The sequence below is a fragment of the Dermacentor andersoni genome, chromosome 2, assembly GCF_023375885.2.
Source record: "Dermacentor andersoni chromosome 2, qqDerAnde1_hic_scaffold, whole genome shotgun sequence".
Lineage (NCBI taxonomy): Eukaryota > Metazoa > Arthropoda > Arachnida > Ixodida > Ixodidae > Dermacentor > Dermacentor andersoni.
In genome coordinates, this window is record NC_092815.1 from 60,073,853 (window position 1) to 60,088,241 (window position 14,389).

The 14,389-nt window shown below is 46.1% G+C and overlaps 2 protein-coding genes across 2 annotated transcripts in view; one reads left to right on the plus strand and one right to left on the minus strand.

Annotated features, from left to right (window-relative positions):
• The window catches only part of LOC126542225 (uncharacterized), a 54,817-nt gene extending 52,194 nt beyond the window's left edge, over positions 1-2,623 (plus strand). The window contains exon 10 of the mRNA XM_055077089.2: positions 1-2,623. This exon is cut by the window's left edge and continues 302 nt beyond it. Within this exon, the coding sequence (XP_054933064.1) occupies positions 1-17 (17 nt within the window). The 3' untranslated portion in view covers positions 18-2,623.
• A 75-nt stretch (positions 2,624-2,698) lies between these two features.
• LOC126542232 (sulfotransferase ssu-1-like) lies at positions 2,699-7,390 on the minus strand. Its single transcript, XM_050189199.3, has 3 exons — positions 7,322-7,390; positions 4,580-4,770; positions 2,699-3,627 (listed from the first exon to the last, which is right to left on the minus strand). The coding sequence occupies exons 2-3, from the start codon at positions 4,762-4,764 to the stop codon at positions 2,865-2,867; spliced, it is 948 nt and encodes a 315-aa protein (XP_050045156.2). The 5' UTR covers positions 4,765-4,770; positions 7,322-7,390; the 3' UTR covers positions 2,699-2,864.
• Positions 7,391-14,389: the final 6,999 nt, after the last annotated feature.

The following is a 14,389-nucleotide window of genomic DNA, read 5'->3' on the forward strand; positions in this document are numbered from 1 at the left end:
CAAACTATAAGAAATAGAAATAAAATATACGCGTACGTACCCTGTTTGATTCAACTTGAGGGCAAGCATCTTCGAAGTATACATGTATCGCTGCTTTCCTTCCAGCTTCTCGGTATTCTCGGACGTCCACACTATTTATAGCCTAACTGTGTTTCACTGGCGACATGGGCATTTTCGTGGATCCACGTTCTGCACACAATCAGTTAGCCGACAGGCTTATCTTGCAGCTTGCGGGTTGATTATTCATGGAAACAGGTGCACGACTCGGAGAACACAGTGGTTATCATTAAGCTCTATGTTTTTAAAGAATCGCTGCATGAATGTTGGGGTGTTTTCGTAAGTTCCTCATGTATCCTTCCTATGAAATAGTAATGCATTAAACGAGTATACACCTACCCACTCCTTCCTCGAAATAATCAAGTTTGCTCGAGCTCCAACATACACCGACAGTGAATAAGGCGCTGTTCACCTACCAGAGGCGAAACTGCTTGATCGAGTAATTCGTAGAGCGCGACACACTCACGGTTGACTTGGTTTACGTTTTCAATTTATTTTCCCACCCAGTACACGCCAACCGGCTCCTGACGCTCACAAAGAAGCTCTTGGAAGACCGCAGCTTCGTTGAGAAGTTCGTCAATTCGGAACTGCGTTCCTCAGAGGTTTACGTGGGCAGCTCGAAGATGGCGTGCTACTGGGGTACTTCTGGGTGCAGAGGAAGAAGAACGCGTTCCAAATGATCGAGCAGCTAGGAAAACGTACACTTTTCCTGAATATCAGCATGTCCGAGCTCCACAGTGAGCGCCTGCTCGAAGTAATCGAGAGAAAGAGCCGATCGAGGCACGCAGCCGCAAGTCACTGACCTGTAACTTGCAAAAAGCTGCCTGCAAAATGCTTCGCGTAACTTCTTTCCCACAGTACGTGGGATCTGCACAATCTTTCCTGATGAGGTAGAAAGGCGCAATGTACAGAGACGGGCGGCTTATTTGAAGTTCTAAAGCAAGAAGAGATGTAGCTTTGGAGATAAAGTTGTTGTTTGTAAAAGACCATGTATGTTGGCAGTACTTTTCCAGGTCTGTAACGTTCCTCCTCCAGCTTCATATCCAGGTATGTAAACTTATAAAAAATGGGTATTTGTGTTCTTCACATTCCGTCTTTCTTAATATCGGGCCACCACAGCATGAATGCTAGTTTTAGTAAGCAGCCCATTTAACTAAAGGAAGCTAAATATCCGGAAGTGTTCATCATTCGAGCATGCGGCAAGACAATAAAACTAATTAAGAAAACTAATCTTCCTCAGGATGACATTGCTGACTCTGATTGGTATTTCGGTTGCGGTGCCATGTGTGCGCCAAATTTCGCACAGGTTGCACAGGTTCACGAATGTTTCGGGACGTTTCGGTGTGAGAGTGTTAGTTTATGTGGCGCAGAATCTTAGGCAGATTACCCAGCTGTACGGACATCCTCAGCTGCAATTAGGCAACAGTGCTGTGCCGCACACAGGAAGCCACGCATTAGATCTAGCAAATGCGTCGTTCGCTGTATTCCCTGTTGGGGCGGTAGCGCGTACATCGGGGAAGCACGCTGTTTGGTCAACGTCTGCCTTGTGGAGCTCGTGCTCAGTGTGACGAATCGAATAGGGTAGTATGTATCCATCCGTCGTTATAACCCCCTATTCAGCCAGACAGAAAAGGTATCGGCACAACCCGCTATTGGCGAATGATACTATGGAGGCGTAATTGACTGCCGTTGAAGGTCACGAGTGAGCTAGCAAAGCCGCCATATAGTTTTAACAGGAAAGGAATCGGCATATATCAGGGGTTGTTTAGGAATTCACGACCATTAAGAGGCCCGTACGTGTTTGCCCACGTTGAACATATAGAACTTGTAAATGGCGATCTCATTAGACATGCGCTGATCATATATTTTAATGCGTGAGCATTTATATGCCTAGCCAACGAGGAAACGCGTATGTCCGTCCGTCAGGTAAGACTACTGCTGTCAAGATAAGGCACACAGCAGTGAGCAAATTGACTTTCGTGTTGCCTCTCGCTTCAGCGTGAACTATTCGGCGAGAACACAGCGCACACCAAGCTATCACCACTCGGCGCACCGTGTCCCCATCGCAGATCACTTTCAAGATAGCTCCTGCGAGGTTGTACCCTACGTAGCCGCCACAGGAGTACGGGGTATTACGGTTGATGATGGTTCTTATCGAGAGGGGACAGTGTCATTGACCACGTCTACGTACGAGGTCTACCAATCGTGACACAGTTCAATAACGCAACGTACTAAAGCACGCATTGGCTAATGCTGATCTTCCATGAAGCAGAGCCATCAACCAAATGAACCATCAGATAACATGAGTGAACATTGCTACTACTCCTCTTCTTCGTCATCTTAGGCTGGTCTCGGTTAATATTACGGTGTTGCAATTGCCACGCTTCTCCGTTTCACGCTTCTTTCACGGTGTTTCTCACAAAAGAGCAGGTGATTAGTAGGAAATGCTTACGCATCATTTAGGTAACTCCCGCAGGAGATTCTGCGTGTAACCTTTTTAATGTGAGTTCTCATGAGTGTATATATGTATATATCGGCTGTTTAAAGAATAAACCTTTTGTTAGGAGTTCGGTGCTTGTGTTGTCTGCTTGTCTTCTTCGTCCACGTGCGTTTTCATAGGCATAAATCTGAACCAACAAGCTTTCATCCTTGCCGCCCTATTTATGTGCTGTGCATTCAAACTACTGACATGAATTGTTTTTAACATCAATAAGGAGGTTTAAACGCAACATACGACACAGAGATGACAGTGCAATCACGGTGATAACTTCCAAGTCCCTGCAAACCAACACTTGCTTACTCGGCGTTCAGACAATCCCACCGAGGTCCATATCGGCCCAGATCTCTCGAATTGCTGCCGCGGCGTTCCTCTTCGCAATCCACTCGCGCATCAGGTCTAGATGACGCTGCGTGAAGTGTGACTTCCAGTCTCCTACGACGCCTTTTCTTACGATGCCCGTGCCCTTGAGCTTGCCGGAAGTTGACAACGTGAATCGGTGAGCGGCGTCTATAAAAGGCTGATCTTTCTCTGTCAACCTCGCCATGGTTGATTGGTCTATATGACATACTTTGGACATGTATGGCACGCTGCTCTTCTCAACAATGTTCCGGTACACGTCTTCGTCTTCTTCTAGCAGGCGTCTGTACTGCTCTCCCATGAAGCCAGCTAGGCACAAAACGGTGTTTCTAAAATCGCTCTTCAGCTGCTCGTATGTGAGAAAGAAAACGTTTTCTTCGAGTCGATGCGAGTACCAGGAGAGAAGGTGATCGCAGTAGTCTCCTCGCTCTACTTCGCCGAGAACGAAAGCATTGACGAAGTCGTCGAAGCTGCCGTCGGAGAAGTCGTATATTGGGCCGTTCCGCACGTAGTAGTAGAATGAGACGCAGACATCGAGTGGGTTGCGGGTCAGGTAGATGAACTTGGCCTTGAGGTTCTTGTGCTGCTGTTGGTACTGGAAGTGCGTTTTCAGAAAACGTGGTGGCTGCATCTCGTTGAGGTAGCGCATACCCGTCAGCTCAGGGTACGGACACCAACGGTGAAATTCGGCGTAGTTTTCGGCGCTTTCCCCCCTAGATAGCAAAGTTGACAAAGAGGGGGAAAAAAGAATGCGAGGTTGGCAAGCGCTCGTACACATAATTACACGATGGAATGGATATTACAGCCGTACGTGTCAGCCAAATTTTCAGATAGAACGATATCGTACATAGAAGAGAGGATTGGAATAAATAATGAATAAATTGTTTATATTCATCAATGATGTGAAAGAAAAACAACGTCGGAGCTAGGATAGCTACGCCTTTTGACTTATTTAATAGATAGTGCGCAAAATCCTGCAGAGCTTGTACAGATCTTGTCTGTCTAAACCAAGAACCTCAGGTTCAAATCGTAACTGACGCATCGGCCTGCGAAGTTGTGACGCCAACCTTGCCGTCATCCGGTAGCCGTATCGCGCACGCTGTCGGGGCGCGTGTCCAAGCTTCGACCTACTAGCATGACTTGTCTAAACACTCATTAGAGCTTTCTTTGCCTACCCGCCGGAGCTTAGCATGGCTGCTGGCTGCTGGGTGGGTCAGTATTTCGGTGGATAGCTTTGTACATAAATGTACGATAGTTATATGTGCACCGAATGAAGACGAACGGGTTGTTGAATCCTTGTAGGCTCAACGGCAAAGTAGTTAAAGCAACCATTGTTCAGCGTAAAAAAAATCTACACAAAACCTGTACAAATATTGTCGGCTAGCTCACAGGTGTATTTAACCGCACCGACTTGGTAATGAAATACTGAATTATAATGAAATATTGTTTTATTCACTTTTTTTAGCCATTCGACATGTGCTAGTGGGTGTGGCCGCTCTTGGCTACTCCTCCAGATTGGCTATGTAGCACTTGTCACTTACATATAAGGCTGCATTAGGCTTAACGTACAGTTAGCTAAAAGGCCTTAAACTTTTGAAACCACTCTGTATTGGCATATGTTCTGTCGACGAGGTTTCTCACTGAGGTACGAAAATTTATAGGTACCTGTGAAGAATTAGTTCGATGATTTGTTCCAGCCAGTTGTTGCCACATTTCAGGTAGGACACCAGTACAAGGTCATCGTCGTGTGGCATGTATGCGCGGATGGCGCGCACATTCTCAGGCAAGTACGTCTTCGCGTACTTCAGGCCGTCAATAACTTGGTAGGCAGGAAACCGTTTGGCCGTCATGCCTTCCTGAAAATATGCAAATTGCAAGATGTGTATGCACCTTTCATGGTCGTGTTGCGCATACAATGAAGCAGATTTTTTTTCTTCGAATCATGCCATTTCCCTTCGCAGTGCTTATTTCGTCGCCTACTGAGAGTGACTAACCCGGCAGGCAGATACGCATTCTACACTGAAATAAATGCAGAAGAAAGACGTTAGCGCTGACTTAGTGTGCGCATAAACTGCGCACTTGGTGTGTGGCTGTGTTGCTCCATCAAGAAGCAGAATAAAAATATATGCAAGCTAATGTTTTTGACAGGCTTGTTGCGGTTACCACAGAAACAATACAGCACCTACGACAATAATAGAAAATACCTTAAATATTCCAGTTGGGTAAATGAAATAGTGATCTTTGGAGCGATAACATTCTTGCTCTACAGTTGTACTAACCTGCGTCATGAGGCGGGACGACCAACATACGAGCCGAAATAAGTTGAGGCAGGATAAAAACATTTATGAGTGGCTTGATGGCATCTCTATAAGTGACGTTTACCACTGCGGCATAATCCCTGCCTCTTAGTCTTATGCCTTCAGTACCTGGAAGATGGAGAGAAGGACGCGCAGCTATGTTGACCATAAAGGTCAAATGGCCGCGAGAAGTCAGGCTTCCAAAGTTTATTTTCGGTGTTCGAAATATATATTTGTAATGTGCCAGAAGTGAGTAACATGAGCAGATGCGTTGGTTTTATTATAATTTCCTGCTAATGTCAATAATAAATGAGTTCCATGGCCTGTTTGTCAAGACTAGAGCATATTTTCTAATATTCAATGTATATGGAATTACTATTGAACCCTCATTGTTAGGAAACATGCATTTATATCACATGTACCAATCGGACGAGTGTCACAGAGCTGCCGGTAAGGTGAGGTTGCACGATAAAGTAGTATATGTTTCTTTGTAGCCGATTATTGATTTCTGTTAACACCTTCCTACCAACAACCACTCGGAGGCATGACAACGTGCGTCCGAACCCAGAGGCCTTCATGAATTGATTGGCCTACCAAGCGACCAATCTTCACGTCTCTGATCCAGACGGTAAATCCCATCTACCTTCAAAAGTTACGCTAATTGAGGCATTCCTTATGTTTGCTGCATAGAATCCGTTCTGACGTTGCATCCATTGAGCGCTAAGCACAAGATAAGCACATATCCCTGGCCAGGCGAATAGCGGTGATTGCGAGCACTGCCATACACTCCTAGGAGGAGGAGTATATTTTAATGAAGAGAAAGGAGGAGAGGTCGGCCTGGAGAGCGTGTCTCTAGCCTGCTTCTCCTCACTAGGGAAAGGGGAAGTGGGAAATACAGGGAAAGGTAGGTGGCGGGTGATTATGTTATGGTACAATGAGGTACTATATACACGTTGTCCTATATGCGGATGCGCACTGTAGACGCAATACACGTAAGAGCAATCTTGTCCATACAAAAAGTAATCTTGTCACAAAAAGTTATTGCGCAAACACATTTCGCACTAACTGCACGTCTCACAGCTTCTAGAGACGATCGTCTAAACCAGTCTCACTTAAAAAGTTCAAAAGTGATGTTATGGCACGTTGGGCACAGTGAACACTCCTCCACGCGCCCAAAAGCTTTTCTTCTGAAAAGGGGCGGGAGTCCAAGCTGTCAACTGTAGATTTGAGTGTTCTTCGTTCGGCCGCATATTGAGGGCACACGCAAAGTACATTCCTAAAATGCTGCAACGCACATTATGCGACTATGGAGCATATTTGTGAGGGAGATGGACTCTGGACAATTTCCTCGCCAGAGTTTACAGGCAACCACTGTGAGGGGGCTCTCCTCTCGGCCCATGGCCGGACTCCAAAGCACATAACAGCCACATTAAAATTTTCTGTGTGCCTCGGGAGCGGACACGTAATTTAGGTAGACGCGCTGTGTAATGCCCACATACACATTGGCTCCTTTCTTTCTCCTCATCATCATTTATCTCTACACTTTCATTCGCCTTCCCTCTTCCTCAGCACAGAGCAGCAGTCTAGAGAGCTCCTACTCAAGTCTAACTCTTTGTTCTTTTCTTCAAGTAAACTCTTTCTCTCTCTCTTGACCACATGTAGGGGTTCATCGACGTGCAGTCAATTCTTGTTACTTAAGAGCTCCGCCGCTATGCGGGAGGAACGAACCTGTGACCTCACGACCCAGCATCGTAACGACACAGCGACTGTGTCACTGTGTTTGGCGGGAAACAAGTTTAGAATGCAACTAGAATCCCTAACTGGGCTACGCAAATATGCGACTTCATATTCGCTACATCAACGAAAGTAGGTGAACTGTAGAATGGACGTACCACGATTAAGGTCCTTATAAGCGCCTTTACGTATCTCCAGTTTACACTGCACTTACACTACAGTTTAACCGCTATCATGAACCATATTCGGCAACAATGTTGTGTAATTTCATATCCGTGCAAGTGAGCACGATATACTTAAATCATAGTGATAGCGCGAAACCACTGAAGGCACCCCACAGTGCCGGAGCTTGATATTCATAATAAGTAATACATACCCGCTTATAGAAAGCCTCCTGGTCTAAGCTGTAGCGCTCCAATGACGCCCTGTTTATGAAGACACCTCGTGTGCCTCTGGAAGGGCAACGCTGTCACGCTTATCGGTATGAACAAGGGGAAGGGAATCTTTTACAGCTGTTCGGCCTCAGTGATAAAGCTGTTGCTGTACATTTAGATAATCCAGTAGAGAGCTTGTACAGCCTCCATATCTTTGTTTGGAATTCTATTATTTCAGAGACAAAAGATGCTTCATTGTAAATTGTGGGCAGTCAGTGACAGCGCCATTTATCAGTGGTCAGTGCACTAGTGAAAGCAAATACAGGCGGAAGCTCGTTTTTTGCAGAATGCTAGTATCATGTTTGTACAGATAAAATCGACCACAGTGAGGAGAAAGAAAGAGAGCTAGCTGGCAAATGTCACCAGGAAGGACACAACGCCTGCCAGATCTAGAAGGACAAAAGTACGGGCAATAAGGAAAGAAGCCGGCAATGATAACTGAAGTGCCTTGCGTTATGGAGGCAAGACTGATTAGTCCTATGGTTGGCACTTTTTTCAGATATGTGTTTTCTCGTATTCTAGTCGTTACTTAATTCAATAAATTCCCCGCAGGGATGTCTGCGTCAGCAGGCGTTTGGCATGTTGTGACACCAGGTACCCGAAAACACGAGGGTTGGACCCTCCCGCGTCTAGCCGTGCGTGGCTTAGCGGTGTCTGGGGAAAGGGGGATCCCGGGTGTTGAGTCAATGCTGGGTGTTTGGACCTTTAAGGCCACCCGGCGGAGGCAACACACCTTTTAAGCCTTTGCTTCACATAGTCGGCACCTATAGATTGACCCACCTGGAGGAAACTTGTCTTGTCTTGTCTTGTGTCCCAGACAGTGGCGCATACCCACTATGGGGGATTGGCCAAGACGCAGGTGGTTTTTCGTATGCTTAGAAGTAAAGCCAAACTAGATTTAAATTGTGGAGCGTGAGACTAGAACTGTAATTTAGACGTGTGATGAAAATATTCTTAAGAATTTTGATAAAGTAAGTTAACATAAATAAATGAAATAATAGAAAATATTGATAATTTTAGAAAGTCAGCAAGGTACTCCTTTTGTATCTCTAATAAAATTGCAAATTGCAAGAAAAGCATCCCTGTGGCTGGATCCCAGTGAGGTCGCACCAAAGGAAAGAATGGTTGGTGAGGTTAGCGATAGCCCAAGTTTGGTGAATGAGTGTACTAATAGTTTTCTTTGTGTTATAAAGCGGCGGCAGGAGAGAAAATAATGTTCGATAGTTTCAGGTGCACAGCAAAAAGAACATAGAGGGGACATAGCGAGACCAGACCTGTGTAAGTAAACATTTAGAGGAGGTATACGACATCTCAATTTTGTAAAAGAAACTTCCAATTGTCTTGAAGGACACCAATTATTATTCCATGGGAAGCCAAGATGGTGGAAATCAGAAGACGGTGTTAGTATGTATGTTGCAGAGTTTTGAGATATAGCGAAATTTCTGTACCTAGCCGCGGTGGCATAAGCTGATGTCGGCAAAACAGATATGATAGGGCTGTTGAGGGATGCTCGTGCGAGTGAATCGGCCATTTCATTCAAGCGTAATCCATGATGTCCCGGCACCCAAAGCAAACATGCTTTCCGTAAGTACGGAGGTACCATCGAACGAAATGTTCTTTGAATTCTTGTATCTAAAGATGCAGTTAGTGCTGCACATACAGATCGCGAGTCGGTCACAATAACAGCTAATGGGTCGTTTTGGGGGAGTTTTCGTAAGGCTAATATAATCGCTAATAATTCTGCTTGAAATATAGGTGTGAAATCGGGAAGGCGAAGGGAGTAAGACTGGCAGTCACCTTGTCCTGTCCTCTACAATCTTCTTCTTTCTCTCTCACTTTTAATCTTTCCTGTCCTCACTTCTTCTCACTTCTCCTCACTTCCGAGTTTCCCGGCGAAAAGGGTTAACCTTGTGTGGCAAGCTAGTCTTGGTTATGCTGTATTTAGTTATAGCACTGATCTACGGCTGGCATTGCCAGGGCTTCCTTTGCAGGAACTTCTGTCCCGTCCCCCTTCTACTATTCGCGTCCCCCTGTTGGGCTCTATAGTGGGTGGTTGGCATTGCTGCCGAAAACCCCATGTGTACTTATGGAGAATGCTTATGGATACTTATGGAGAATATGAGGAACTGCCGAACCTAGTGTCACTTGGGGAGACCCAATTAAAAAAATTAAATTATGGGGTTTTACGTGGCAAAACCACTTTCTGATTATGAGGCACGCCGTAACGGAGGACTCCGGAAATTTCGACCACCTGGGGTTCTTCAACGTGCACCTAAATCTAAGTACACGGGTTGTTTTCGCATTTCGCCCGCATCGAAATGCGGCCGCCGTGGCCGGGATTCGATCCCGCGACCTCGTGCTCAGCAGCCCAACACCATAGCCACTGAGCAACCACGGCGGGTGCCCACGTGACAGTAACCCCGCACCGTACTATTAACACCACCCGCGGCCTTATGCAGGATGATAATTTGCTGGAACTGACTGAGGCTGAGCTCTTGGAGGGCTTCAGTGAACCGAATATCATAAATGTTAAACGAATTAAGATGAGGTGGGATGGCAAAGAAATCCAGACCAAGCACCTGATATTCACATTCGGCTGAAGTGTCCTTCCCGCGTCCATCGAGGCCGGGTATGTCAAACTTCGTGTTAGGCCATACGTGCCCAATCCTATCAGATGCTTTAAATGCCAAAGGTTCAACCACAGTTCACAGAACTGTCGAGGCTGGCTGATATGTACCAAGTGTAGTGACAATGAAAATCTATATGAAACGTGTCAGAGCACCCCCCATTGTGTCAACTGCGATGGCAAGCATGCCGCATACTCGTGGTCCTGCCCGTCTTGGAAAAAATAAAAACAAATTGTCAGAATCAAAATCAAAGAAAATATATATTTCAAGGAGACACGTAGGCGGGCATCATACTTTTTGTAAACGGAAATTACGTTCCCAAGGTGGAGGAAATCAGAATTCTGGGCATGTATATCCAGAGAAATGGATACAACCTCACGACAATCAAGAAGTTAGAAGGATACGGGGCGCAGGTCACAGGGATCTTTAGGGGAGTTGCACTCAAAGGGAGGGGCCTCAGAGTGAACAGCCTCCTCAGACTCATGCAAGCCTTTATTGCCAGCCAAATATTACCAGCCAGCCACATCGTATCTTGTGTTTAAAGAAGAAGAAAAAGAGAAAATAGATCCGATGATAGGAAGAGCGTTAAGAGAGCCCTAAGGCTCCCAGACTCGACCTCGACAGACCTCCTACTCAAAATGGGGTTTCACAACACGCTATTTGAGCTCACTGAGGCAGTTCGAGTGTCTCCATTGGAAAGATTAGGCCAGTCCAAAAGAGGGAGAAAAATAATGGAATGGGTAGGAATTCAATGCGATAGGGGTGCCCCGACTGGCAAGAAGGACATTCCGTTGGAAGTGCATAAACGCTTCCGAATTGCTCCCCTACCTGAGGATATGCATCTTATCTACAACAAAGAGAGGACAGCTCACAGGGCTAAGGCTCTAGTAAGTAAACTTAAGAACACACCGGCGCATAAAGTAGCGTCCGTGGACGCCGCTTGCGGCTTAGACGGGGCTGCGGTATCGACGGTAGTTGATGGCGACGGGTGCGTTAAGATAGCGTGCTCCACGTGCCTGAAGGACGCCTGTACGGCCGAGGAGGTTGCAGTAGCGCTCGCTTGTGCGGGTACAAAAGCGGGAGTCATATTGTGCGTTAGGAAATTAGCTATCCGAAATTTTAGCAAAAGGAGAATCTCAGAAGAGGCCCTCCAAATTCTACTCAAAAACGCTCCTAGGAGGGATATAACATTTATTTGGGTTCCGGCCCATGAAGAAGTTCCAGCTAACGAAGCCGCTCACGAGCTCGCCAGAGCACTCTACTACCGGGCAACCCAAAGCAGCCAGTTCCAGAGATCAAAGATAACATCATCAGGTACAGGGAAATCGTAGATCATTACAAAGCCGAAAGAAGAATCTTTCCGCATCCGCATCGGTCTCTCTCTCTGGTGGACGCTCGCATTTGGTGGCGCCTCCAGGGAAACAATTATACATCACCATATAGGATCTACTTAACTCAGACGAGGGACTATAACTATGCCTTGTGCAAAATTTCTAAGGAGAAAGGTACGCTAGGCCATGTAATATGGGAGTGTGCTGGCTCCCCAAGGGCCAAGGAAAAGATTGACAGTAGATAAGCATGGGAGGCCTTGCTCCAGAGCGAGGCTGAAGACGACCAGCTTCGAGCAATTCGCCTGGCTGTTGAGGCCGTGAAGACTCGCCGTCCTCAACGCGCGGAGACTACTTCGTCGTCCCCCCCTACTTGCGTGTAGATTAAGAGGCGGCACCCCAGCTCGTTGGAATACAGTTTTCAATCAATGAATCAATACTTGCTTAACAGAAACTTTGCCGATGTGTCGCGTCAGGGAGCAGCGCCACAACTGCCCCCGGCGGCTGTCCGGACCACACACAGTGATCCGGCAGTGACGTCACCCACCACCTCGACGGCTGCGGCTGGCGCTGCTCCGAGAAGAAGGGGCCATCGAACTCCGCACTGGTGGCCTCAAGGGCCTCATCCTTTGAGAAGAGGCTTTCTCGACAAACAAATCACTAACAAGAGCAGGTGTTCAGCGCTTCGCAGGAGGCTATGGACACGACACCTAGTCAAACGGCGCCACCAGCGCCTTAGGAGCGGCGAGAATCTCTCGACCGCTCCAAAAGAGAGAAACATCGCATTACGGGGCCGGCAAAGGGCCCTATAACCACACTTTTCTTGCTAGACACACAGCACTAACCTCGTTCTCATGATGGATACCCAAATATTACACTGGAACGTGACAGGACGTCTCCACAATCTTGACGATGTTAAAGAACTCCTCCACAAGTTCACTCTGAAGCTGCTGTGTGTCCAAGAAACACAACTAAAATTAACATAGACTAACTTACTAAGGCAATATGCCACTTTCCGCAAAGACCGCGATGATGCACTCACCTCCTAAGGGGGGGGGGGGGGGGGGGGGGAAGTATAGCCGTAATAGTCGATAAGGGCGTTGCATGTCAGCAAACTCCGAACTTCACTCACGGCAGTTGCGGTTCGAGCTGTGCTGTTTGGTAAGCTAATCACAATTCGTCCGATGTACGTCCCCCTTGTTGTCAACTTTCTAAAACAGAGCTTCAAAGCTTCATCGATGAACTTCCTCCGCCATACATAGTTGGTGATCTAAATGCTCATAGCCCCTTGTGGGACGACTCGCGTTGCGATGCACGTGGGCGCCTGATAGAAATTTCTTTTGTTTTCTTCAAGCGCATGTTTATTGAAAAAAGAACGAATGTACTACAGTGTTACATATAACAAACGCTCGTCCATAGATTTGAGCATAGTTTCGAGCTCACTATTTATGCACCTGGAGTGGTCTCTTCTCAAGAAACGCAATGGGAACGACAACTTCCCAATTATGTTAAGCCTAATTAACAAGATGGATGCTCGCCACGTTTCCCTCGATGTAACCTCGAATCAGTGAACTGGGAACTTTTTCGAAAACTCGCTTATTTAGGTGGGGGATGACATTTCTGATATTAATGTACATGATGCTGTGACATATCTAATGGGTTTTATTATTGACGCTGCAATAAAATGTATTAAACGAACGGACTGGCAAAGAACCAACGCATTTCATGGTGGAATGACGAATATCGGAAACCACGCAAAAATCAAAACAAAGCTTGGGGATTGCTTCGTAATTCTCCAACAGCTGAAAATCTTACTAATTTCAAACAGGTCACACCACGAAGCAGGAGAACACATCGACGTGCAAAAAGAGAGGGCTGGGAGCGGTACATATTTGGGATAAATTTTTCCACAGACGAGGTGAAGGTGTGGAATAGGGTGAATAAATTAAAAGGCCCGTAGACGAACCCGTTCCCTTTAGTAAGTACCCAAGGAGATGGCCCGGAAGACCAGGTAGACTGTCTGGGTGAACACTTTGAATATATCTCCAGAGCATCTCATTACACACAGTCATTCCTGAGGTTGAAAGAACGTGCAGAGCGATACCCCCTTGACCTCCACCCTGAAACACAGGAAACACTCCTCTCACTTTTTAATGTCATGTGGGCTGCTTGGTATATTCCATCTTCTTGAAAAGATGCTATAATAATCATCATACTCAAACAAGGTAAGGACCCCTCTTTTCCTAGTAGAAACAAACATATCACTTTGAGAAGCTATCTGTGCAAGCTCTTTGAAAAGATGATAAACCGGCGCCTAGTCTATCTCTTGAGGGCAACAGAATACTAGATCCTTACCAGTGTGGTTTGAGAGAAGGTAAGTCAACTGCAGACTACCTTGTCCGCATTTAGGCAAATATAAGGGATGCCTTCACACACAAACTGGCTTTTCTCTTTGTATTTCCTGATTTGGAGAACTCATATGACACCACATGGCGCTTCGATATTATCCGAGACCTTTCCGCTTTGGGTGTCCGCAGCAGTATGTTGGGTATCATCAAAACTTACCTTTCTAACCGCACCTTTCGTGTAAGAGTGGGCCTTGTAGAGGTCTTTCACCCAGGAAACTGGTGTTCCGCAAGGTGGTGTGCTAAGCTGGACACTGTTTATTGTGGAAATGAATTCTTTGCGCATGGCTATCCCGCGAGCAATGTTCTTGTCTGTATATGTAGATGATGTGCAGATTATATTTAAATCATGCAACCCTGCTATGCCTTAAATAAAGTGCAGAATGGGCTGAAGAAAACGGTTTGAGGTTGAGCCCACAGAAAAGTACATGCGTTCTCTTCACGAATAAGAGAGGAATAGTACCATACCCTGCTTTTGGGCTCTGTGGTAGCAGATTACCTATAAGTGCCGAGCACAAGTATCTCGGGAACATATTGGACTCGAAACTTAAATTTATCCCACATATTAAATACTTAAAGGCTAAGTGCCTCAACACAATGAACTTATTGAAGCTTCTATCAAGTATATATACATGGAGCAGTAACAGAAA

Bases quoted from the DNA above. Each gene is read 5' to 3' on its own strand.
- LOC126542232 (XM_050189199.3), bottom strand. From the start codon at position 4,764: ATGACGGCCAAACGGTTTCCTGCCTACCAAGTTATTGACGGCCTGAAG. The intron at 3,628-4,579 runs GTACCTATAAAT...TTTGCTATCTAG, and splicing joins ATCGAACTAATTCTTCACAG to GGGGGAAAGCGCCGAAAACT.